General features: G+C 43.1%; 1 protein-coding gene across 2 annotated transcripts in view; it reads left to right on the plus strand.

Moving 5' to 3' along the window:
• SH3TC2 (SH3 domain and tetratricopeptide repeats 2) overlaps positions 1–23730 on the plus strand; it is a 67195-nt gene that overhangs the window by 13900 nt on the left and 29565 nt on the right. The window contains exons 1-10 of one of the 2 annotated variants that reach the window (XM_074379569.1): positions 657–723; positions 1381–1505; positions 5344–5449; positions 7166–7309; positions 8371–8572; positions 9298–9371; positions 11785–11980; positions 18875–19008; positions 21844–21885; positions 22008–23702. In XM_074379569.1, the coding sequence (XP_074235670.1) occupies positions 1467–1505; positions 5344–5449; positions 7166–7309; positions 8371–8572; positions 9298–9371; positions 11785–11980; positions 18875–19008; positions 21844–21885; positions 22008–23702 (2632 nt within the window). In that variant the 5' untranslated portion in view covers positions 657–723; positions 1381–1466. Of the gene's footprint in view, positions 1–595; positions 724–1380; positions 1506–5343; positions 5450–7165; positions 7310–8370; positions 8573–9297; positions 9372–11784; positions 11981–18874; positions 19009–21843; positions 21886–22007; positions 23703–23730 lie in introns of those variants that run through there. The other variant, XM_003933998.4, reaches the window with a different exon arrangement.

Consider the following 23730-nt stretch of genomic DNA (forward strand, 5'->3'; position numbering starts at 1 on the left):
GCTTCTAGGAGGTTCTCAATAAGTATCTGTTAAATGAATGTGCATTTTGGAGAAATTAAAGGTAGACTTTCATACACTAACTAATTACCCTGACAAACATTAATAATTGCAGTATCAGAAAAAACAGGTTACAGAAAATGCATGCATTTTTGTGTAATGCACAAAATGTCTATTACATATAACTTTGACATATAAGTACATTTCCTTAAATATGAATAAAGTCCTATTGATCCTAAACTTTCATACATTATTCACAGGGAGCAATGTATGTCCTAGCTGATCCTGTGTCAACACCATTACATTAGTGCCAGACAGTGTAGGAAATAAACCCAGTTCAAAGCAGAAATAACCAATGTGACTGCATCAACTCCTACGATTCCAGAGCCCTCCTGTGTTCAGTATATGTTTTTCCTCTAGGAAGGACAATTTAAAGGGGAGCTCTGAGGAGTGTTAAGACCACTTTAATCTGTAACTAATGAGGATACCCGTTGAGGGTTCAGGTAAACGTGGAGGGAAAACACTGTGGGTTTATCTAACTCTTTCTTCCTTTTTATTCCATTTCCAGCCTGATCCTTCTCTCTCTGTTCTCTTTAAGACCTGACACTCTCCTTCTGTGTAAAGAGCCGCTCGAGGAGGTGTGTAAATGGACCCCTGCAGGAAGCTGCTCGGAGGCAGCTCTGGGCGTTGGAGAATGAGGATCAAGAGGTGCGCATGTTGTTTAAGGTGAGCGTGGGGAGACAGGGGAATGCTGAACACTGACTTGTGTCAGTCTGCTACAGGATCCCTAGCAGCTAAGACAGCATCTGGAGCAAAGTAGGCCCTCGGAGAAAACATCTAATAGGCAGACTGAATGAATGAAAGACTGCATACATATTCTCTGCACAGGAGTGGAGAGGAATGGGCAGGAACTCTGAATGGGCAACTTGGAGTTGCTGAGTCAGAGAAAAGTTGGTTTCAAATCTATTAGTTGTGTGATCTTTGACAAGTTACTTAATCTGTATAGAATGTGAATTATTAAAATACCTACTCATTAAGTATGCTTCTTTTCTAATGTGGTAATTTTGAATTCTTTTTTATATGTGATACAATATACGTAACATAAAATTTTCCATTTAAATAATTTTTAAGTGTACAATTCACTATGGCACTAAGTACATTCACAACCTATCTACCTCCAGAACTTTTTCATCATCCCAAATTGAAATTCCATATCTATTGAACAATAAATCCTCACTATCCCTGTCTCTCACCTCCTGGTAACCACTAAGTATATATTTTTAAAGTACCAAGGTTGCCAATAAAAAAAAATACCTTATAAGTATTTGGATTAGAGAAGGAAAAAGCAATAATGTAAATAAACCAATTTCTCATCTTTCATAGTAGGTGGATAATATCTTCATTTGTTAAAACCAAGGAAGACGGATATGATCAAATTATTTACAGTTTAGGACATACTATGTAGAAGAATGAAAGTCAGAAATGGAAAAAAGTTGTTTCAACTAGAGGTAGGGAAAGCATAATATTACTTTACATAATAAACTAATATGTTCCAGTTATTTTTTACAGGTTCTGCATGAATCTGGTAAAAATTGAAGGAGAAAAGTTGTCTAAATGTCATGCAGCAAAAAAAGATAGTGTCTGGTTTTTCAGGGGGAAAAATGAGATTGTATCTGCAGAGAGCTTGGCATTGTTTTTGGCAGTGATGTGTGTTCCATAAGTAGTAGCTACCGGTTTTTGAATTTTATTTTATTTTTTAAATACCTGGAATTCAGGAACTTGGAGATACTGGCTGCTGTTAGAACTGTAGTTTTCCTTTATTTTGAGTCTCATTTGGTATGACAGGAGCAAGGTTGATTGAGAGAGCTGGTCTGCTGGGCTTAAGCTTGAGACAGACAAAGCTATGGGCTAAAGTTGAGGCCTGAAGTCAGCTAGATCAGAAATCTAATCAAGGCTCCACAACGTACTCCCTGAAGGTGATGTTGGACAATTTATTTAACCTCTCTGTGCCTTGCCCTCCTTGAATATACAACGGGGAGAACGATGTGGTTGATTAGATCTAAGATGCCATCGATTATAAAATGCACTGTTATTTTATGTACCTCCAAGAAAGAAAACAAATGCTGCCAATTAAGGTTGATGCCATACTTCCTAATCTTTTAGTTTAGAAGTGGTTAAATGTGACAAAAGCACATTTTGGAATGGACTAAATCCTGTCATTGCCTTCTCTTTGTGGCGCTTTTGTGGAAGTTAAATGACATATTGGTCATAAAGCTCTAGGTGAAGTGCCAGGCATGTCGTAAATTCTCTGTAAGTCGATTTTTACCTACCACCCCTTGCTCGACATCCTCCAGGCATCTGGGGCCTCCTGGGGTCTGGTATGGCAGAAGGAACCCTAGAGTTCTGACTTTACCGAACTGGGGCTTTTCTTCTGGATTCTTCCATCTTCTTCTTCCTCTAAGTTTCCCTCATGATAGGACTTCAGGAGTTGGTACTGATGACAGGCCCTGGCCTGGTAGAGGGATGCTCTGACCATCACTAGTTCTAGTCAACTCTGGAAGCTTGAGGAAACAGAGATTTAAGGGAAAACTAAGTCTGGGCAGTGATTCAGACCAGTTTTTTTTTTTTTTTTTTTTTTTGGTATTAAAATAAAGATCCAAGAGACTCACAGGCCTCCTCTCACCCTCCTTGTGAGCATGTAAATTGGAATGCCTTTCTGGGGGACAGTTGGGTGACTGCATTTTATGATTAAAAATATGCATATCCTTGCATTTCCAATTGTACTTCTTAGAATTACTTGTGTTAAAACAATTAAGAATGTGCACAAAGATTTAGCTATAAAGATTTTGCTCACAGTACCATTTAGGATATTAAAAAATGTAAAACAGAGAGAGGGATCCAAGATGGCCAAATAGGAGCAGCTCTGGAGTGCGGAAACACCAAAAGCCAAAACAGACAAATGAGATTTAACTCAACTCCAGAGCTTCTGCACAGCAAAAGAAACAATCTTTAGAGTAAACTGGCAACCAACAGAATGGGAAAAAAATTTTGCGATCTACCCATCTGACAAAGGGCTAATGTCCAGAATCTACAAAGAACTGAAAAAGATTTACAAGAAAAAAAACAAAAAACCTATTCAAAAGTGGGTGAAGGATATGAACAGATACTTTTCAAAAGAAGTCATATATGAGGCCAACAAACATATGAAAAAATGCTCATCATCACTGGTCATTAGAGAAATGCAAATCAAAACTACATTGAGATACCATCTCATGCAAGTTAGAATGGCGATCATTAAAAAATCAGGAGACAACAGGTACTGGAGAGGATGTGGGAAATAGGAACACTTTTACACTGTTGGTGGGAGTATAAATTAGTTCAACTGTTGTGGAAGACAGTGTGGCAATTCCTCAAGGACCTAGAAATAGAAATTCCATTTGACCCAGCAATCCCATTACTGGGTATATATCCAAAAAATTATAAGTCATTCTGTTATAAAGACATATGCACATATATGTTCATTGCGGCACTGTTTACGATACCAAAGACCTGGAACCAACCCAAATGCCCATCGATGATAGACTGGACAGGGAAAATGTAGTACATACACACCATGAATCTGGAAACCATCATTCTCAGCAAACTGACACAAAAACAGAAAATCAAACACTGCATGTTCTCACTCATAGGTGGATGTTGAACAATGGGAACACATAGACACAGGGAGGGGAGCATCACACACTGGGATCTGTTGGTGGGGACTAGGGGAGGGACAGCATTGGGTAGGGAGTTGGGGAGGGATACCATGGGAAGAAATGCCAGATACAGGTGATAGGGATGGAGGCAGCAAATCACATTGCCATGTATGTACCTATTCAACAATCCTGCATGTTCTTCACATGTACCCCAGAACCTAAAGTGCAATTATATATAATGTAAAACAATGCAAACATGAAACCATAGAGAAATACTTCATTATGTTAATGCAACAATGCCATATGTAACCATTAAGAATGGTATAGGCCGGGTGCAGTGGTTCAAGCCTGTAATCCCAGCACTTTGGTAGGCTCAGACGAGTGGATCACGAGGTCAAGAGATCGAGACCATCCTGGTCAACACGGTGAAACCCCGTCTCTACTAAAAATACAAAAAATTAGCTGGGCATGGTGGCATGTGCCTGTAATTCCAGCTACTGAGGAGGTTGAGGCAGGAGAATTGCCTGAACCCAGGAGGTGGAGGTTGCGGTGAGCCGAAATCACGCCATTGCACTCCAGCCTGGGTAATAAGAGTGAAACTCCATCTCAAAAAAAAAAAAAAAAAAAAAGAATGGTATAAACTACATGATGATATGAAAGATGCTTTGTGAAATATTGCTTAGCAGCAAAAGAAGATTGCAAAAATAAGCCGGGTGCAGTGGCTCAAGCCTGTAATCCCAGCACTTTGGGAGGCCGAGGCGGGTGGATCACAAGGTCAAGAGATCGAGACCATCCTGGTCAACATGGTGAAACCCCGTCTCTACTAAAAATACAAAAAAAATTAGCTGGGCATGGTGGCTCGTGCCTGTAATCCCAGCTACTCAGGAGGCTGAGGCAGGAGAATTGCCTGAACCCAGGAGGCGGAGGTTGCGGTGAGCCGAGATCGCGCCATTGCACTCCAGCCTGGGTAACAAGAGCGAAACTCCGTCTCAAAAAAAAAAAAAAAAAAAAAGAAGATTGCAAAAATAATTTATGGAATGTGATTCTATGTATGTGACATAGTTACACGGAAACTTGTGCAGGAAAAAAGATTCAACGTTATTACATGAAGGTGTTAACATTGATGATCTTTAGGAGTAGGGACTAGGGATGAATTTTATTTTTGCACATTTCGGGTTTTTTTTCAGCTTTATAATAATAAAAATCATCATTAGACATAGACTCACAATCAAATTTGCTTTTAAGATGCCTTCTATGAATCATCTTAAAAGCATCGTCCTCTATCCTCCCACATACACTTTTTTTTCTCAACACAAAAAGTAGCATTCTCTGCACATAGTTCTATTCCCTGGCTTCTTTTTACTGCTGCTGCTGTAGAGCAGTGTTATATCTGGAGCCTGTATCAGTACACAATGAGCTTCTTTCTTATTTTCTGTGACTGTATAATACAATATTTCACTTTTTGGATAAATTGTACTCCATTTTAACCAATCTTTTTTTAATAAATATTTAAGTTGTTTCTTTTTTTTTTTGGTGATGCAAAAATCAATGCCATAATCAAGATGTTTATACAGAACATTTGTTTTATGCATGAGCTTGCTAATGGGACACTTCTGTCATTCCAGGCTGACTCATTGTTTTCTTTACATAGGACCTCTCAGCAAGATTGGTCAGCATCCAGTCTCAGAGGGCCCAGTTTCTTATCACCTTCAAAACAATGGAGGAAATCTGGAAATTCTCCACCTACCTTAATTTAGGTATGATACAAAGCAAACAGGTGGAGGATGACCTCCCCCACAGTTCAGTCAATTTGTAGGGCTTGACATTAAGGAATTTGGCTGGCTTTGGTAATTAAGAAAAATAGAGCCTTAAAAGGGATGGTTAACGTTTGAAATATCACAGACTGCCTCAAACTAAATCTAAAGCAAATATTAAGCAGTATTCTAAAATGCCATATAAAGAAGTGTGCTATTTTATATCCAGGGAGATCCTTTTTTTATTAGATAACCAATCAATTAGAAAACAGTTACTCGTTATCTACTAAGTTCAAAGTACTGAAATAGATGTGAAGCTGATGCCAGTATGTGTGTGTTTTAAACTATAGGGAACTAATCTTGAGTAAGATCAAAGTAGCTGCTCAACATAGTAAATAGCAAAGTTCCAGATTTTTTTTAATCACATGTATTGGGAAAGAGTTAAAGAAAGAAATAGAGGAATTATCTGCTTATAGCAGCCTCAAGCTGCAGGGTTTTCTAGAACGTAAACAAGGATATTGGGATGCAAGCATCAGTTCCATTGTGGTGGTAAATTCTTCACCTGCATTCTCCAGGGAGAATAACTTATAATGGGGAAGTTATGGTTTCAGAATGAAGCCAAACAAAGCAAGAGGCCACCTAATTTGATGTATGTTTTATATCTCCCAGAAAATGCTGGGCTCCATGCTGACATACACAGGGACAGATGTTGTGGAGGGGTGGAGGGTCAATATGACTCATGAGTGGAAGGTATAACTTCTCCTTTTATGGTCTGGAGATCTGCTCTTCACACTACACATTTCCTTCTGGACCATCAGGCATCGTCACTGTTCAAACCGTGCTTCATGGATCAGAAGCATTGGCAGCACATAGGACCTGTTAAAAAAAGGAGCAGCTCAACACTGTCTCAGACCTTCACTAGGCATCTGTAGTTTAACAAAATCCCCAAGTGATTTGTGTGCACATTAAAGTTCAAAATCTGCACACAGAAAAGGGATGGGATGTAATTATAGAAGATACATAAGGCCTAGATCAGCACAATGGACAGTCAGGGTGGAAACAGGCAGGCTTTTGCATCTTAGAAAAAAGAAGAAGCCTCAAGAGAATCAATAGGAGTAATTCATATTTATGGTCATGTTTAAAATGCTATGTATAATTATTAGAGTTTTACAATTTACGTAGTTTTTAGTCTACTTTTACCAGAGAGATCTTCTGGGCATTGGAAGTGGAGCAGGGTCAGAGCTTGTGGGTGGAAGCAAATCCTGACTCCTAAAATTCACTGAGGGGTAACCCTGTAGAAACTCCATAGCCACTGCATCATCCAGGGCACAGCAGTTTGAACTTCAGGTCAGGAGAACTTTAAGGAGGCGCTAGGAACCCCCAAAGCTAACACTGTAAACTTGGAGACCTCCATGGATGTATTAGAAAAAGGCAGTTGGTCTTGGTCATCTCATTAGGCATTTATGGAAACCCACAATATGTTGAAATATTAAGTAACATTTAGAAATGACTTGTATTTCCCAACAGATGTTGAGAAGACTCAATTAATTCTAGAAAATGTCTAGCTTTTTCTCTTATGTTGTTTTAATTCCAGCTAAATGACAGGTTGGGGCTCATGGTCTGAGAATCAAGCTCAGGAGGGAACTTTCGCACTCTCCTCTGTGCTCAGCTATGTCAGAAATCATTTTGTTCAGGAATCTTGTTTGCTTGACCTCTTAGGCTATGTATCCATGTGTCTGGAACATCTCCTCTTTGACCACAAGTACTGGCTCAACTGCATATTGGTGGAGGATACAGAGATCCAAGTGTCTGTAGATGATAAACACCTGGAAACAATATACCTGGGCCTCCTCATACAGGAAGGTGAGTGCGGCATAGGGGTAGCGATGGGATCTTATCCAGGTATTTGCTATCAGAGGCCCTGAAATAAGCAGGATACAAAGGGAGGGGAAAATCATTCAAACATGGCATATTCACAAATGAACGCACCTGCTATGATAGTACTTCGACATCCTCTCAGTTCGACACCGACATCACATGAACAGCTGTGCTGGTCAGTCTCACTGACTGATGTTGGAACTGCTTGGAGAGTTCCTAAGACACTCATGCCAGGGCTCCTCTTAGGCCCATGAAATCTCCGAAGGTGAGGACCCAGGTATTGGCATATTTTGGAAAGTTTTCCACATAAGTGTAATGTCTACCCAAAATTGAGAAACACTTTTCCAAACATGTGATATAATTTGTAAAATAAAGTTGCAAGTGTTGCAAAACCTGAAGTTTTTCGTGAAATTGAGGAAAGTGATATTGAGGAACCCTTTGGAGCACCTCCTGATCTGTTTACAGGTGAGTGTGCAATCAAGGTTACCATCCACCAATTAACAACTAATGAGGTGGATATGCCTGACGACATCACAGGCACATGGAAAGAGCCAGATTTGCATATGATATTTTTGCAAAAAGGATTCTTCCTATGATTGCATTGCATGAAGGAAAGAATTTCATATCATGCTATTATAAAAGTTATCGGAGTGATTATATTCACTCAAATTAATTCTTTTTTGGTTCTAATTTTAATCACGATGTTTCAATGATAAATGAAATTCTATTAAATATTAATATACTTTTACAAGTTTTCATCTCTTTTTCAAGATAAAGTCCCAATTAAGTCTTTTTCTCATAGATAATTAGAAATGTTAGTGTCGAATAATCTAAAATATTGGTGTTCCCCCTCAATGGCTTCTTTCTTCTTGATGCCAGTTTTCCTGGGATCATAAGGCTTGTTTTAATGTCTCCTTGTGAAATGTCTACTTTACATCCAGGAGGAAAAGTACTCCAGCTCTGGATAGAAATATTACTTTATGTGATAATCCCTTTTCACTTCCTGATACTCCTTGGAAAGCCACTGCTTTTCTCATTATCCACAGGCCACTTCTTCTGTAGAGCCCTGCGCTCTGTGACTCCACCAGCCGAGAAGGAAGGGGAGTGGTTGACACTTTGCAAGAATGAGTTAATCTCAGTGAAGATGGCAGAAGCAGGGTCCGAGTGGGAAGGCGTGTCCTTGGTGACAGGTCAGCGGGGCCTGGTACTGGTGTCAGCCTTGGAGCCTCTGCCTCTCCCTTTCCACCAGTGAGTAGCCATCTGCCTCCTGGGAGCAAGTCCCAGAGCAGATTGAAGTCTGCACAGAACAGAGTAGGCATGCTTTCAGATATGGGTCCACAGTGTGGAGGAGAAAATAGATTCTTGGTGGCTCTTTATCTTTCTGTCTTTTTCTTTTCCTTTTTTTAACAGTCAAGGTTTGTACAATCTGATGACATTGGAGACAACTCTAAATTTTAGATGGGCATTGTATCTAGGAGCAAATATACCGCATGACCACCAATGTAGGTTTCTCCATGTATGGACTGTGAACCATTTGTCTGGGCCTCCTCAGACTCTCTTGGCTAGGAATCTGCATTTTAAATAAACTTCCTGGAAGAATTTTTTCACACTAAACTTTAAGAATTCCTGCTGGAAGAGATGATAAACTTAAATATACAGATTGGCAGTAAACATTAACCCAGGCCATGGACCTGTGTGTGGCTTTGGCAGAGATCTGACAAAATGTAAAGGGATTATTTGTTAGTTATTTAACTGACAACTACTTTCAAAGCCACGGAATATCCCAGGTCTATTACCACCTCACCTCTTCACAGGTCCTGGTAGAAAGTAAGTTCTCAATAAATCTTTGCCATCATTTAAATAAGAGAAAAAACAATACTGACCATTTATCATCATTGTTCTGATAGAGTGTTGTGTTCATTGTTGCAAGTTTTTGAAATCCATGTTTGCAAACCCCATGTTTTCATTGGCAGATGGTTCCTAAAGAATTATCCAGGAAGCTGCAGCCTTTCCAGGAACAGGGATTGGACAGGCTCCTATCAGATTGGTATGGCTGAGTCAAAAACATAGTATTGTTGGGGAGATAATGTTTTCCTGCCTCTCAATTTTATCTGCAGGTTTGGAGTCAGTTGATGTGAATTTCTGTCTCATCTCTGCTAGGGACTGGATTTAGGGAAGTCAGTTTCTTTCTGTGCACGTGGTTTTCCCTGCCTGTGAAAGGAGAGGTCTCAATCCAGTGGGCAGCTACACATGCCTGCAGGTGTGGGCAGGACACACAGATGCTAGAGGGCCTGGATGGAAGGTGTTAGGGAATGGCAGGAACAATTAGGGATTTTAAGATAACTGGGTGAAAAAAGAGCCTGGTGTGGGCCAAATTAAATGTTTTGTGAGCCAGATGTGACCTGTGGGCTGCCTGTTTCAAGCTCTGGTCAAAACATTTTCTAATTTCCCTTAGACTTTTAACTTTGAATTTAGGAAAAGTAGAAACGCCTGGCATATAAGCGTACTCAGTAAAAATTTGTTGAATAAATGAATTATACACACACATACACACACACAATTTAAGTAATCTTTATATGTGTGTATACACACATATCTGTAAGTACTGTATACACATATCTACTGGATAATTAAGTCTGACACTTTTTAGACATCTGTAATATACCTTCTATTTATTTTCATTCTTAGAACTCCCCTTTACCCTCCTGCCACACACTCCTACCACAAAGCACAAGTTTACAAGTGCTAAGCCCAAATAACACACACACAAAAGAAACAGAAGGTTTATGGAACCCAGACATCAGATCTAATCAATTATCAATGACAAGATTTTTAGCTTCCTAAAACAGTATAGCCCTGTAGTTAGAATGCAAGGCTTTGAAGTCTGTTCTGGGTTGAAATTCTGGCTCCCCACCAGTGTGGTCTTGGCCAACCCACCTGTCCTATGTTGCAACTTCCTCATTAGTAAAATGATACAATAAAATCAACTTTAATGTCGTTATGAGAACCAAACAAAATGACATCCATAAATCACTTCATTCAGTTTCTGATACAATGTAGATACTTAACACATGGTAGATTCCATCAACGCACAAAACAGTGGGAATTTCTGATCTTGAAGACACAATCTAGAAAACTGACTACAAATGTCAGAAACAAATGGCAGCAGCTTTAGCAGAGAAGCTAAAGCAAATATGGAAACTGAGGCACATAAAAGCCATTATCTCCACCAGGCAGGATTAATAGAGAGGCTAATCAGCAGTTGGAAGACTTAAGCTCTAGACCCAGTTTTGCCACACATAAGATCCTTAGACAAATCGTGTACCCTCTCTCTCTCTCTCTCTGTAATCTGGGAAAAGGTGATTCTGATAATTTCCCTGCCCTTTGAGGCTTTTGGGAAGACCTGAGAAAGTGAATGCAAATTGTACTTGGTAAACAAAACATTCATCAAAATGTCATTGCTAGATCCTAGTCAGGCAATTTATCAGACTAATTACCATATTCAGAAAGTGAGTCTTTTAGATTTTTTTTTTTTTTTTTTTTGAGACTGAATCCCGCTCTGTTGCCAGGCTGGAGTGCAGTGGTGCAATCTCAGCTCACTGCAACTTCCTCCTCCCTGGTTCCAGTGATTCTCTTGCCTCAGCCTCCCGAGTAGCTGGGTTATGCCCAGCTAATTTTTTTTTGTATTTTTAGTAGAGATGGAGTTTCACCATGTTGGCCAGGATGGTTTCAACCTCCTGACCCCATGATCCACCAGCCTCGGCCTCCCAAAGTGCTGGGATTGCAGGGGTGAGCCACTGTGCCCAGCTGGGAGTCTTGTAGATCCTTCTGAGTCATTAGCAGATTTCTATTCTGCCTTTGGTAATGAGGCCAGTGTTTACTGAGGGCTGACCAGGTACCAGGCACTGTGCACTGTATCTCTTTGATTCTTTTAATATTTATAAGCAGCAGGGATTCTTATTATCCCCATTTTACAGTTGGGGAGACTGAGGGTCATAGAGGCCAAAGGAGCTGGAAGGACATGGAGAGCTCCTCTGGTTTAATGGTTCTCACACACTGGTCTGTGGATTTGTACCAACCATGACAAAGCATTTACATGACAGTGGCAAAATTGGACAAACCAGGACAATACAGTTAGCCTTCCTGTTTCCCATAAGTGACATTTATTCGTTTTTAAGGCATATCCAGTATGTGAGAATATATATATTTTTATGTTTGTTAAAACATCTTTTCTTTGGTGAAAGTGGATTGTAGTTCTTTTAAAAATATGTTCTAGTTTGGCAAAATGAAAAGCCAACTGAGTCATTCCTGCCAATTTTTGGATGGGGAGGGTAGTGGAATGTTACTGGTCCTTGACATTCTAAAGTCTGGGAACCCCTCATTTTCTATTGCATTGGAAGGTGGTGGGAGGCTCAGCTGTTCACGCTTTCAGGAGCTGATCTGTGTGCTATTTTCCACAGGCAGAGGACGCTGTAAGGCCTTGAAGGATTACGAGCCAGAAGGAAAGGATGAACTGAGTTTCTACCAGGGAGAAAGCATTGAGATCATTGGCTTTGTCATACCTGGGCTTCAGTGGTTCATTGGAAAGTCGACGAGTTCAGGGCAAGTGGGCTTTGTCCCCACCAGGAACATAGATACTGATTCTTATTCCCCAATGTGAGTATGACAGTGAGCATGTCCTGGAGCTGGGCTGCCATTCCCAGGGGTCCCTCTACCCTTTGAGCAGATTTGCAGTTGAGCTTCAAGGGTTTCCTGGTAACATGGAGCCAGAAAAGCACATTCTGACAGCAAGGTTGGTATCGAAAGGAGCGAATGCATCAGTTCAGTTTATTTTAACAGGTGGTCACTGAGGACTTCCTCTGTGCAAGGAAAGCAGCAAAACTCCAAGACAAAGGGCGTGCTGTTAGGCACTGAGGGTGCAGCTTTGGTGCTTGGATCCTGCTACCCACCCTGTCTAACCACAGGACCCCTTCAGAGGAAGGGCACACACAGGGAGTGACAGATTGGCAGTGTGCTGATCCCGCATAGGGCTAGGAGGTAGGTCCCATGTAGGTCTTCACTCATTCACCTTTCAAGCCGAATGCCAATGTGTGATGTCAGCATTGGCTAGAAAGGCAGAGTGCTTCTCTTACTCGTTTCTGCCTTGAATCCAGAAAGGCTGGTTCTGAGGAGCAGACTGATCTGCTTGGTCAATCAGGAGAGGGTGACTAGCCTGCTGCATCCACCCTGTCAAGGAAAGGCAGAGGTATGGGATATTGGCCCCTCTTTTTGGAGTGGGCTCCTGCATGGGGGTAGGAAACAGCAGAAAGCCTGGGTGCGGGAAGTAGATGGGGAATGGGGGAGTTGGCTCCTCACACTGAGACAACACGGCTCCCCACACTGGGAAAATGTGGCCAAGAAATGTCTAAGGATCTGAACAGAGACTGAAATTCTTTCTCTTGTGGGAAATAGACAATGAAGAGAGCAGACCAAGGAGGAGAAGCTCCCTGTTAGCCCTGTCCTTCATGGGGAGAGGAGATAGACTATTTTCCCTATGTGGAAATGTGGGAGTCCAAATAACTGTAAACAGGGAAGATCACTCACTGAGCTCCTGGAGAGGTATGGAGAATGATGGGGATTTGTAAGGAAGAAAAGGATATCAAGAGAACTTCGTGAAGAAGGTGACATGTGAATTAAGCTTTGCACAGTGTAAAATATTTCAACAGATACTGATGGGAAAAGAGCTCATAGGTAGCAGAGTGAGTCAATGCTTGAAGAATGACCCATGTAGTTGGGAGGGAAGTTGCCAGAAGGGCACTGGTACAGCAAAGATGGGTCCATCATATGGAAACCTGGGAATGCCTGTGTCAAGGCCCTGTCCCTTAACCTGGTAGAGAATAGGGAGCCACTGCATGTCTCTGAGCAAGCGTGACATATTATATGACTGGACCTTTTCTCCAGAAAATGAAACCTGGCTTTGGGTAAGGCATGCGACATCAGGGGGAATTTGAAGATAGGAGACCAGGGTGGCACTTAGATAAGAGTGAGAATGGAGAGAAGAAGCTACTGCTGAAGACCAGTGGACAGAAAGTCAAAGATTCCAGGAGCTTTACAAATACGGATACCTCTGTTCTGCCTCTGGAGGCTCTCATGTAACTGGTCTGGGTTGGGGCTGGGCAATGATAGAGATAAAAGCTCCCCAGGTGTAGCTGCTGGTCAGTCAAGGTGAGAACATTGCTCTGAACCACCCCTCATGTTACCGCAGGGGAAGTGAGGACCCCATGGGTGAAGGGGCTAAACCCAAGGCCTTCCCTCTGGAACGTTAGAATCCCGACATCAAATCCAGTGAGCTCTGGTTAACTGTCCTGGTGATTTTACATTCTGACGTTAAATCCAATGCATTCTGGTGAGAAGTTCCAGTGAAAGGGAGAAAGGATAAACAGAATGGAATACAGGGATGGGGGAAGAACCCTGGAGGATGCCTCCACTTACAGAGCAGGGGAAGTGAGAATGCAGAGAGGAGACAGAGGAGCCACAGAGAGGAAGACACAAGCTGCTGTCCTCAGAGACGCACAGCAGGGCCAACTGAGGAAAGGCCTTTGGGACCAGCCATTGGGATGTCATCCAGAGACACAGTAGCTAAATGGCTTACAGAGTTCCAGAGTCAGGCTGTCCAAAAGGCATTCGTGACCATGTGAGTGCAGCTTGTGCCTCCATTGGCTTACCAGCTCTGCGACTTTGGACGCATTCATCTATTTCTGCATGGCTCAGTTTTCTCATCTGCACAGTGTGTAGAATGTTAGCACTTGCCTAGGATTGCCATGACTTTAAATGAGTTAATTATACACACAAAGTTGTTAGAATGGTGCCTGGCACAGTGTGTGTGTGTGTGTGTGTGTGTGTGTTTGTGATCCACAGGCACTAGCACTTATTACTGTTGTTTGTGTTGTTGCTATTGTTGTGGGTGGTGATCTTGAGAGGCAGATTTAATAGGATATTGGGGACAGGTGTCATTTTCGTAACTTATATTTGGACTTCTGCACCTCACGCTAATTTACCTCAAATGACTGACTCAGCACTACGGAATTAATTCAGTCATCACATTTTCACTGGCTTAGTAGTCAGGGTCCTCTCATATTGAAGAACAGCCTCTCCTATGCTGTGTGAGGTTGCCTACGACGTTTTCCTGTGCCTGGTCAGCTGTGGGACCCAATGTACCAGCGATTGCACATTTGATACAGAAGAGGAAAATGAGCCAGAAAACAGGGAGGGGTGGCACAAGGAGAAGAGAAGTACCTGCTCCTTGTATATCCCCCGAAGCGCTCTCCAGATATCAGAGCTCCTTGAATCACAGCAATTGAGGGGTGGGTTTTGAATTCGGAGGAATGACCCAGCTCCACAGGAGGAGCAGCCGGGGAGTTGAAGTCTTGGCACTCTGCTTTTGGTCTGGCCACTAGGTGTCACTCTTCAGCTGGGTGTCAGGATCTGCCAAGACTCAGCCTTTGCTGAAGTCTCCATCCTCTCTGCGTGGTTTCTCTTTGTGCTTGTGTATTACTCCCTAAAATGTACGTGTATATTTAAGTGCCTACATTAAAAAATAAGTAAGATGGATAAATTAATGTACTCAAAACCAGAAAAAAGAAAATATGAAAAAAGCCAGTATTTTATAGTATTACAGTTAGAAAACATTCTTTTGTTACATTCCCTCTTTTATTCTTCATATTGCTTTTGTGTCTTTATGATTCAATTTATTGTGGCATCTATTTTCGCAACTAAATAATTTTTCCATTGGTCTCATAGCCATTTCTTTGCATGATGTGTCTACATATAATATATTTTATAACATTGATAGCAAGTTGTTCACTTCCTTCTTCATAGAGTATCTATTTTAGTAGCTATTTCAGTAAAGATCGGTGGGTTATAAATATTCTCAGTCCTGCGTCTTGGTCTGTCTTAAATATATAATACTTAAAATATACTCTTGAATGATAATGTAGCTAGTTATAGCATAACATCTTCAAAGTTTGCAGGAAAAAATAACTCTTAATATAAAACTGCAAATCCATGTTGCCGGGGACTTGTCCATTTTGTTAGCCTTTTTAGAGAATCAGTTTTTCTTCTGTTGAACATCTTTATTGATTTTTGTTTTTTAAATAATATTTCATTAATGAAAGCCTTTGCCTTGATGATTTGCTTCTACTTTCTTTGTTTTTATTTTATTAATTTATGTTCTTACCTTTTATATTTAATTCTTTCATTCCATGAAGTTGAACAGCCAATAGTAATTGCATCAAGAATGGAGGTGTAAGGCCGGGCGCGGTGGCTCAAGCCTGTAATCCCAGCACTTTGGGAGGCCAAGACGGGTGGATCACGAGGTCGACAGATCGAGACCATCTTGGTCAACATGGTGAAACCCCGTCTCTACTAAAAATACAAAAAATTAGCTGGGCATGGTGGCACGTGCCTGTAATCCCAGCTACTGAGGAGGTTGAGGCAGGAGAATTGCCTGAACCCAGGAGGCGGAGGTTGCGGTGAGCCGAGATCGCGCCATTGCACTCCAGCCTGGGTAACAAGAGCGAAACTCCGTCTCAAAAAAAAAAAAAAAAAAAAAAGAATGGAGGTGTAGGAGAAGCAGACTATTTAAAAAGACCTGTAACCATAAAGAAATGGACATCATGTTAAAAATGATATTATTTTTATTTATTTTGCTCAGGACTTGGTGTGCCACTTCAGTATGAAGACTCATGTCTTTCTTCAATTCTGGAAAATTCTCAGTCCTTCTTCCTTTGAATATTGCCTCTCTCTCATTCTTTTTCTCCTCTCTTCTGGAATTCCTGTTAGAGGTATGTTGGACTTATTCTATCCTCATTCTGGCTTAATCAGTTCTTTTATCTTTTTTACCTTTTTGTCGCAGCAGGTTACATTCTGATTGATTTTCTTAACATAATCTTCAGTTTCATCTCTGAATGCTCACCTCTGCTATGATTAAACTTGCTGTTTAATCCACCCATGTGGTTCTTAATTTCTGTGCCTTTATTTTCCATTTTCTAGGATTTGTATTTTGCTATTTTTTCACATGTAGCTGTTCCTTTTCACAGTGTTCAATCTTTTCATTGTAGCTTCTGTTTTTTCTTATTTCACCTTTTAAATTATTCTTATAAATTGTTCTTTAGATTATTGTCATTTCTCATTTTTTGTAGTGTTAATATAGTTATTTATGCATCTGCTGGCTCTCTTTGTGAATAGTTCATTTTTTTGTATGGTTTGTATTTTTTGTTGCATGAACTAATTTTCAGCCTTTTAAAAGATGGGCTTTGTATTGATCCTGGACTGAGGAAAGCCTCCTTGCTGACTAGATTTTGCATTTGCTTCTGGAACCTTAGGGAGTAATGATTCAGGACTGTTTTTTAAAATCTTAATTCTTGGAACGTGGTACCAATACCAGGTAGTGTAAATTCAGATCCCACATGTCCTAATGGTATAAGCCTAGGTGTCTGATGTTTTCCAGGAACTCAAATAGATGAAAAGTGTGTTCTCGCAGGCAGGAAGAAATTTTCCAATCTGCTCTTTATAGCAGTTGAATCCTTTCAGACTCTAGGATTTATGTAGGGAGTTTAATTTGGCTCCCTGCTTCAGGCAAGTCTAAAATCACATCTTCTGTCCTTGGGGTGGGTATTAGAAGTTCAGTTCCAGTTCTGAGGGCCAAAGTCCCAGATGAAACCACCAGGGGCTCTGGGCCATCTCCTCTCATCTGCCAATCTGGGTTTGGTTTTTGGTTTTGTTACTTGCTTCCAGTGATGTCCCTTTCTTTCTTTAAAGAAGGTACTAATATATTCATCTCTGTTACATTTTATCCGGGATTTTTCTGTAAATATGGGGGAGAGTGGCCCTTTTGGAGTCCTTCAACCTGCCATATTGCCAGAAGCTTTGCCATGCTCTTCTAACCCAATTTTCATGTTTGGAAATTTCTAATGCAATTTGTCAAGCCTCTTGGCCTTTCTCTAAATTCCAAGTTCTCTAAGTTCTCCTGGAACTCAGGATGTTAGCAGATGCTGTGATGCAGTACACACAGAGGTAGAAGACCTCAGTTTTAGTTTCAGCTTTACCACTTTCTAGCTGTGCAATTCTGAGCGTGTCACTGAATCTTTCTGAACCCCTTTATTAATATACAAACATGGATTAAAAATACCTGCATCGTAAAGTTGTCATAAACAGCAAATGAAATAGTGCATTTAGGAATACATTATAAAATTTAAGAGATCTATAAAACTTTGGGATCATATATTATATACGTATATTTTATCCCAACTGAATTTAGTCATAAATTTCAATTACATGCTGTTTTAAGATTAGAAGCTTCCGTGGTGCTGGAGGGAATCTGGAGATAAGCCCAGGGAGATGAGGGCCCAGTAAGTGTGGTGCTATGAGTAGTTTCTCATCACTGGCTTTCAAACTGTATTTACCTGAGTTATGGGGACAAATGATAATGGCTGATTACAGGCACCCCATCCTGTCCCCTCCTTGAACACTGCTTTAACTAAAGAAGTTCTTATGTCCTGTTCTACCGCTTCCCAACCACCAACTTCATTTTGCTATGCCTTAGTTTATTCATCTGTAAAAAGTAGTATCTGCTTCATATGGCAAATGTGTGGATTAAATAAAATAACAGTGTCTGTTTCATCATACCACTTTCTCCCAAAGTATTAGCTATTAACTCTTGGGCTTCCAAGTTAATTTTGTTTTAAAAATGGTTCTGACATTAAGACATTCTCTATTGAGAACTAGAAGTGGCCTAAAAAAATTGTTCAGATAGATACAATCCGGTAGCTTCTAAGGCACTTCTAGTTTTTAAATTATTTAATTCTATGGCAAATCTCTAGTAAGAAAATTAGGCTTAACAATTAGTTTATACAACAGCATGGGTATCAAGATCTCTGTTGTTTATGATCATTTATTTCAGCTCCTCTGATCTTCCTTTTACCCACTTCTTTCCCTTAGCAATTCCAATCCTCTTCATGTTGCCTAAACTCTTGTTCTATGCCATGGAATCAGATCTTAGCAACAGTGAAAGAGTCCTCTGACTGTGGTCAGACTTTCTTCATTGTTCCTCTAGATTGTGTCTCTTGTCCTTCACTTTTTCTTGAAATACTCTAAGGACAAATAGAACTCCTTTTAATGGTCCCTTTTCAACCCTTGCATTTAGGGCAATGAACTCCTCTTTCTCCCATTAAAAATGAGTACCATGTGGTCTCAAAGAATGAGTAGAGATTGAGAGAAGGGCTTTGTTTTTCTTGGGAGATGGGGTTTTAAGAGGAGGGGTGTTTTCATCCCCACTTTGACCTACTGGACAACCACACCCCTCAGTTCTCCCAGCATGATGTGCTAATAGCTCTTCTTTCTTGGTGGTATAAATATAGTATGCAATGGTGAGAGGAGGAATCCAGTTTCATCTATGGGCAGATGGGTTGATGGCTTTTCTGCATCCTCTACCACATCCTAGTGTGGGGAGAAGAGGAGATAGAGTCTGAAGCCTTGCACTGATCTGTCTCTATGTCTTTTGCCTCGATGCAGGAGCAGAAACTCTGCCTTTCTCAGTGATGAGGAGAGATGCTCCCTGTTGGCCCTGGGAAGTGATAAGCAGGCTGAGTGTTCCAGCTTCCTCCACACTCTTGCTCGCACTGACATCACATCTGTCTACCGGCTCAGTGAGTGTTGGTCCTCAGACCCCTTCAAAAGCCTGGGGTCCTTAAAAATAAGATAATGCTCCTAACCAGGAATAGAATACCCCTAAATTCTAATCCCATTCATAACTCTGCATGGGCATGGCCACTATTCTGTTGATGACTCGAATCATATTTAATTAGCAGCATTTCACTTTAGATTTCAGGTAATTCCGGGGTTGCGGGGGGACTTGAGACATGATGAAACCAACTCACCTATACTACGGGTGGTTGGCTGTATTGGGTCTTCCCTCCTATCTTAGGGAGGGAGAACTTCCTGAGTCCTGGCTGAGGTACCTTCTAGGGCTGAAGTAGGCCCCCAGTGACATGGGTGGGGCCGTAACTATTACAGCTGAAAAGGCCTTAAGAGATCATTCCTCATCTCACATTACAGACTGAGAAATGAGGCCCAAAGGAATTAGCTAGGATAAGAACTGCTAGCCAGAGCAATCTACTTTACCACACTGCCCCCGACACAAAATGATATTGAGTTGTTGAGTGTGTTAGTCTTGGGTGTTTTCTGTGTCGTGGAATCAGATCTCAACAGCTGTGAAAGATTCCTCTGACAAACTGACTAGTTTTCAGCAGTGCCTGAGGGACTGACTGACTGAATGAATGATGCTCATTTCCTTTATTTTGAGAAAGGCCCATTGCTCTGTGTCAGGGAGTACATTTTCTCATTGATGGTGACGTGAGGAAGAATTTTTGTTTCTCCCATCTCTTTATTGATGGCGATGTGTCTGCTCCTGTGTAGCCAGATAAGATGATCCGTATTTTATGAATACAGCCAGAGATTCTGCAGAAGGGGCCTTCTGGCCATCTCCTAGGAGCAGAGTCTGGAGTTGAGAGCTTTGTCCATGCATAAAGAGCACTTGTGAAAGCACCTGCCTCAGGCCGCAGCACCCTTCCCTGGCAGAGCTTTGTTGGCACAAGCCACAAGCAGACAACACTGCCTTATGAGGTTGAGCAGGAAGCCGGAGCAGTAGGCACTGCCCAGTAGGTGGGAGCCTGATGTCTCAAAATTGAGGTGCACTAGCAGTTTTCCTTGAGGAGAAGGCCTGGGGGACAGACTTGGATCACGATTTCCACCACCTATTGATCCAGTGGTCGGGAGGACGGAAGAGGAGGCCCCAGACGGCACTTGCCTCTCACTCAAAAGATCAGGAGTGCATCTCTGTGGGGTGCAGTCTGTGCCTTATGGTTGCACAGGCTGCCCCAGCACCAAGGCAAGCAGCCGGGGGACAGCTTGTTGGTAAATTTTAGCACTCCCAAGGCCTATACCCTAGGGAAGGCTGCCCCTCTGTAATTCTCCCTCCCAGAAGGGATACCATTTTGTAACTTGTGTGCCATTTGTGCTCTCGGTGTCCTGGCTGGGAGAGAAGAGGTGGCCCAAGATGGGCACGGGCCCCTCCACAACAGAGCGGCCAGGGCATGGGAACAGCTGCCCTTAGCCAAGCTCTGTAGCTCTTCCGTCTTTAGCTACGGGGCTTTCTCTCCTCTGGCGGTTGTAGATCTGGAGTATCTTCAATGAAAATCTGTGGAGAAGCCCTCCCTGGAGAACAGCAGGAAAAGGTTTGACTTGGCAAGGGGCTTGCTGGTCCTCAAAGTTCACTGGAGAACTCAGAGTGGTGGCACAGACAGTTGTTGCTTCTCTGCTAAGAAGAGGTAGAATCTTCCCTCTAGCAGCTGCCATCCTGTGGAGCGTGAATCTAGCCTTCACATCTACAGTTCCACTGTGGTTCCTTTAGCCAACAGCGGTCACTTTTTCACTGCCAAATCCCAGGTGTCTTCTTGGTTCTTACCTAGTCTGGTGGCACTTTGGTGGGATTAGGTGGCCATGTTTTAAGTCACCTTGGCCTCTGTAACTCTGTTTTCTCTCTGACTGTGCCTTTTCAGTCTCCCTCAATGGCTACTGCTCGCCAGTGAGTTGCTCAGGCTTATTAACAAACTCCCCCACTCCCTCGCTCCCCCACTGTTTTCATTTTCCCCCCAGTGCCTCACCTGTGTGATTACATTTAGTCCTGGGACTCTGGTCAGCAATGAGTGACCTGCTGTGGGTCGCAAATCTGTGTTTGCAGTCTCAGTTTTTCTCCTGGGCTCCAGACCTATTTAGTTCTCTGCCTGGAGTTCCTGCAGCTACCTCAAACCCCAAATGTCTCAAACTGCACTCTAGATTCTCCCATCCTCTACTTCATCCTTGGACGCATCTTTGCTCCTTTTCGTTCACCCTTTGCTTCTGGCCCCTTGCCCCTGCCACTTTTACAAACACAGTGTCCAGTCCAGTGGACACATGGAACCAACGTCTACTGAGTGGATAAATGATGAATGAATGGAGGAGGGAAGAAGGAAGGGCGTGATACATTTGGAAGTGGGAGGTAGCACTATGTGCTCCCATGTGCCCTGTGCTGGGAGTAGTGTCCTGGCTCCCACCGAGAGATTTGGGAACTTGCTGAGAGATTTGGGAGCCACATCTCTCTGGTCCTCAGATTCTATCACAACCCCCTCTGTTCCCCACTGCTCTACCTGAAGTACCCACACGTCTTGGCATAGAGCCTGTGTTTCCAGCTTTTCTTCTCTGACTCTGAGTTTCACGTGTCCCTTGGTTCCCAGCCGTAAAGTTCATGGATTAAACAAGGTGATTAGGCCCCTGCAGCTCTTAAGATGATGGTGAAAGGAGAATTCTGCCCTGTTCCTTAATGATGACTGATGGTCTTCAACACTAAGTCTCCTAAGGGGCCACTGGTCTGGGGTACACCTGGAGGTATGGGCATGGTGGCCCATCCTGATCTAACACCAGGTTTTTTCTTCATCTCTACTTAGGTGGGTTTGAATCCATCCGAAATCCTCCAAATGATCTGAGTGGTGAGTAGCAATCATGCTGAACCTGACCTTCATCCTTGAGGACAGCATTCCTGTCCTCTTGCCAAGAGTGGGCACCTTAGGTGCAGATGCCCAGGGTTGCTCAACTTTACCTGTCTTTTCAGCGTCCCAGCTTGAAGGCTTCAAGGAGGCCAAGCCTGGCAGAGCCTGGGAGGACCGTCAGGCCATGGGCTTCCAACAGTCCAGCAGCTCTGAGGACTCCAGCCTGGAGGAGGAGCTCCTCTCGGCAGCCTCAGATAGCTATCAACTGCCGGAACCTGATGACCTTGATGACCCGGAACTGCTCATGGACCTAAGCACTGGTCAGGAAGAGGAAGCCGAGAACTTTGCCCCCATATTGGCTTTTCTGGATCATGAAGGTTACGCTGACCACTTTAAGAGTCTCTATGACTTCTCCTTCTCTTTCCTCACTTCTTCCTTTTACAGCTTCTCTGAGGAGGATGAGTTTGTGGCCTACCTGGAGACATCAAGAAAGTGGGCCAAGAAGAGTCACAGGACCTGGGCGCATGCCCGGCTCTGCTTCCTCCTGGGCCGGGTGAGCATCAGGAAGGTCAAACTCTCTCAGGCCAGGGTGTACTTTGAGGAGGCCATCCACATTCTCAATGGGGCGTTTGAGGACCTATCCTTGGTGGCCGCTCTGTACATCAATTTGGCCGCCATCTACCTGAAGCAGAGGCTGAGACATAAAGGCTCCACCCTGTTGGAAAAGGCAGGTGCCCTGCTGGCCTGCCTGCCTGACCGTGAGTCTAGTGCCAAGAATGAACTTGACGTGGTGGCCTACGTGTTGCGCCAGGGGATTGCAGTGGGCAGTAGCCTGCTGGAGGCCAGGGCCTGCTTTCTGGCCATCCGCTTGCTCCTGAGCCTAGGCCGGCACGAGGAGGTCCTGCCCTTTGCTGAGCGCCTGCAGCTCCTCTCTGGACACCCTCCTGCCTCTGAGGCTGTGTCCAGTGTTTTGAGTTTTCTATATGACAAGAAATATCTTCCACACCTTGCAGTGGCCTCTGTCCAGCAACATGGTATCCAGAGTGTCCAAGGGATGTCTCTTCCTATTTGGCAGGTCCACCTGGTCCTCCAGAACACAACGAAGCTCCTTGGCATTCCCTCCCCAGGCTGGGGTGAAGTTTCCACCTTGGCCTGCCCCATGCTCAGACAGGCCCTGGCTGCCTGTGAGGAGCTAGCAGACCGGAGCACCCAGAGGACCCTGTGTCTCATCCTGTCAAAAGTGTACCTCCAGCACAGGTCTCCGGATGGTGCCATCCACTACCTGAGCCAGGCAGTGGTGCTAGGGCAGCTGTTGGGTCAACAGGAATCCTTTGAGTCTTCCCTCTGCCTGGCATGGGCCTATCTCTTAGCCAGCCAGGCCAAGAAGGCTTCGGATGTGCTTGAGCCACTGCTACGCTCCCTGAAGGAGACAGAGAGTGCCACTCAAAAGGGAGTTGTCCATAACCTCCTGGGACTTGCACTCCAAGGTGAAGGCCGGGTGAACAGGGCAGCCAAGAGCTATCTTCGGGCCTTGAACAGAGCTCAGGAGGTGGGAGATGTGCGTAACCAGGCAGTGGCTATGGCCAATCTTGGTCACCTGAGCCTGAAGTGCTTGGCTCAGCATCCAGCCAGAAACTATCTCCTGCAGGCTGTACGACTCTACTGTGAACTTCAAGGCAGCAAGGAGACAGACATGGAATTAGTACAGGTGTTTCTCTGGTTGGCTGAAGTTCTGGTGTCTGGACACCAGCTGACGCATGGCCTTCATTGCTATGAAGTGGCATTGCTGTTTGGCTTAAGGCATCGACACCTAAAGAGTGAGTATGTCCTGTGCTGCTGGGAAGC

This window comes from Saimiri boliviensis, chromosome 1 (assembly GCF_048565385.1).
Source record: "Saimiri boliviensis isolate mSaiBol1 chromosome 1, mSaiBol1.pri, whole genome shotgun sequence".
Classification (NCBI taxonomy): domain Eukaryota; kingdom Metazoa; phylum Chordata; class Mammalia; order Primates; family Cebidae; genus Saimiri; species Saimiri boliviensis.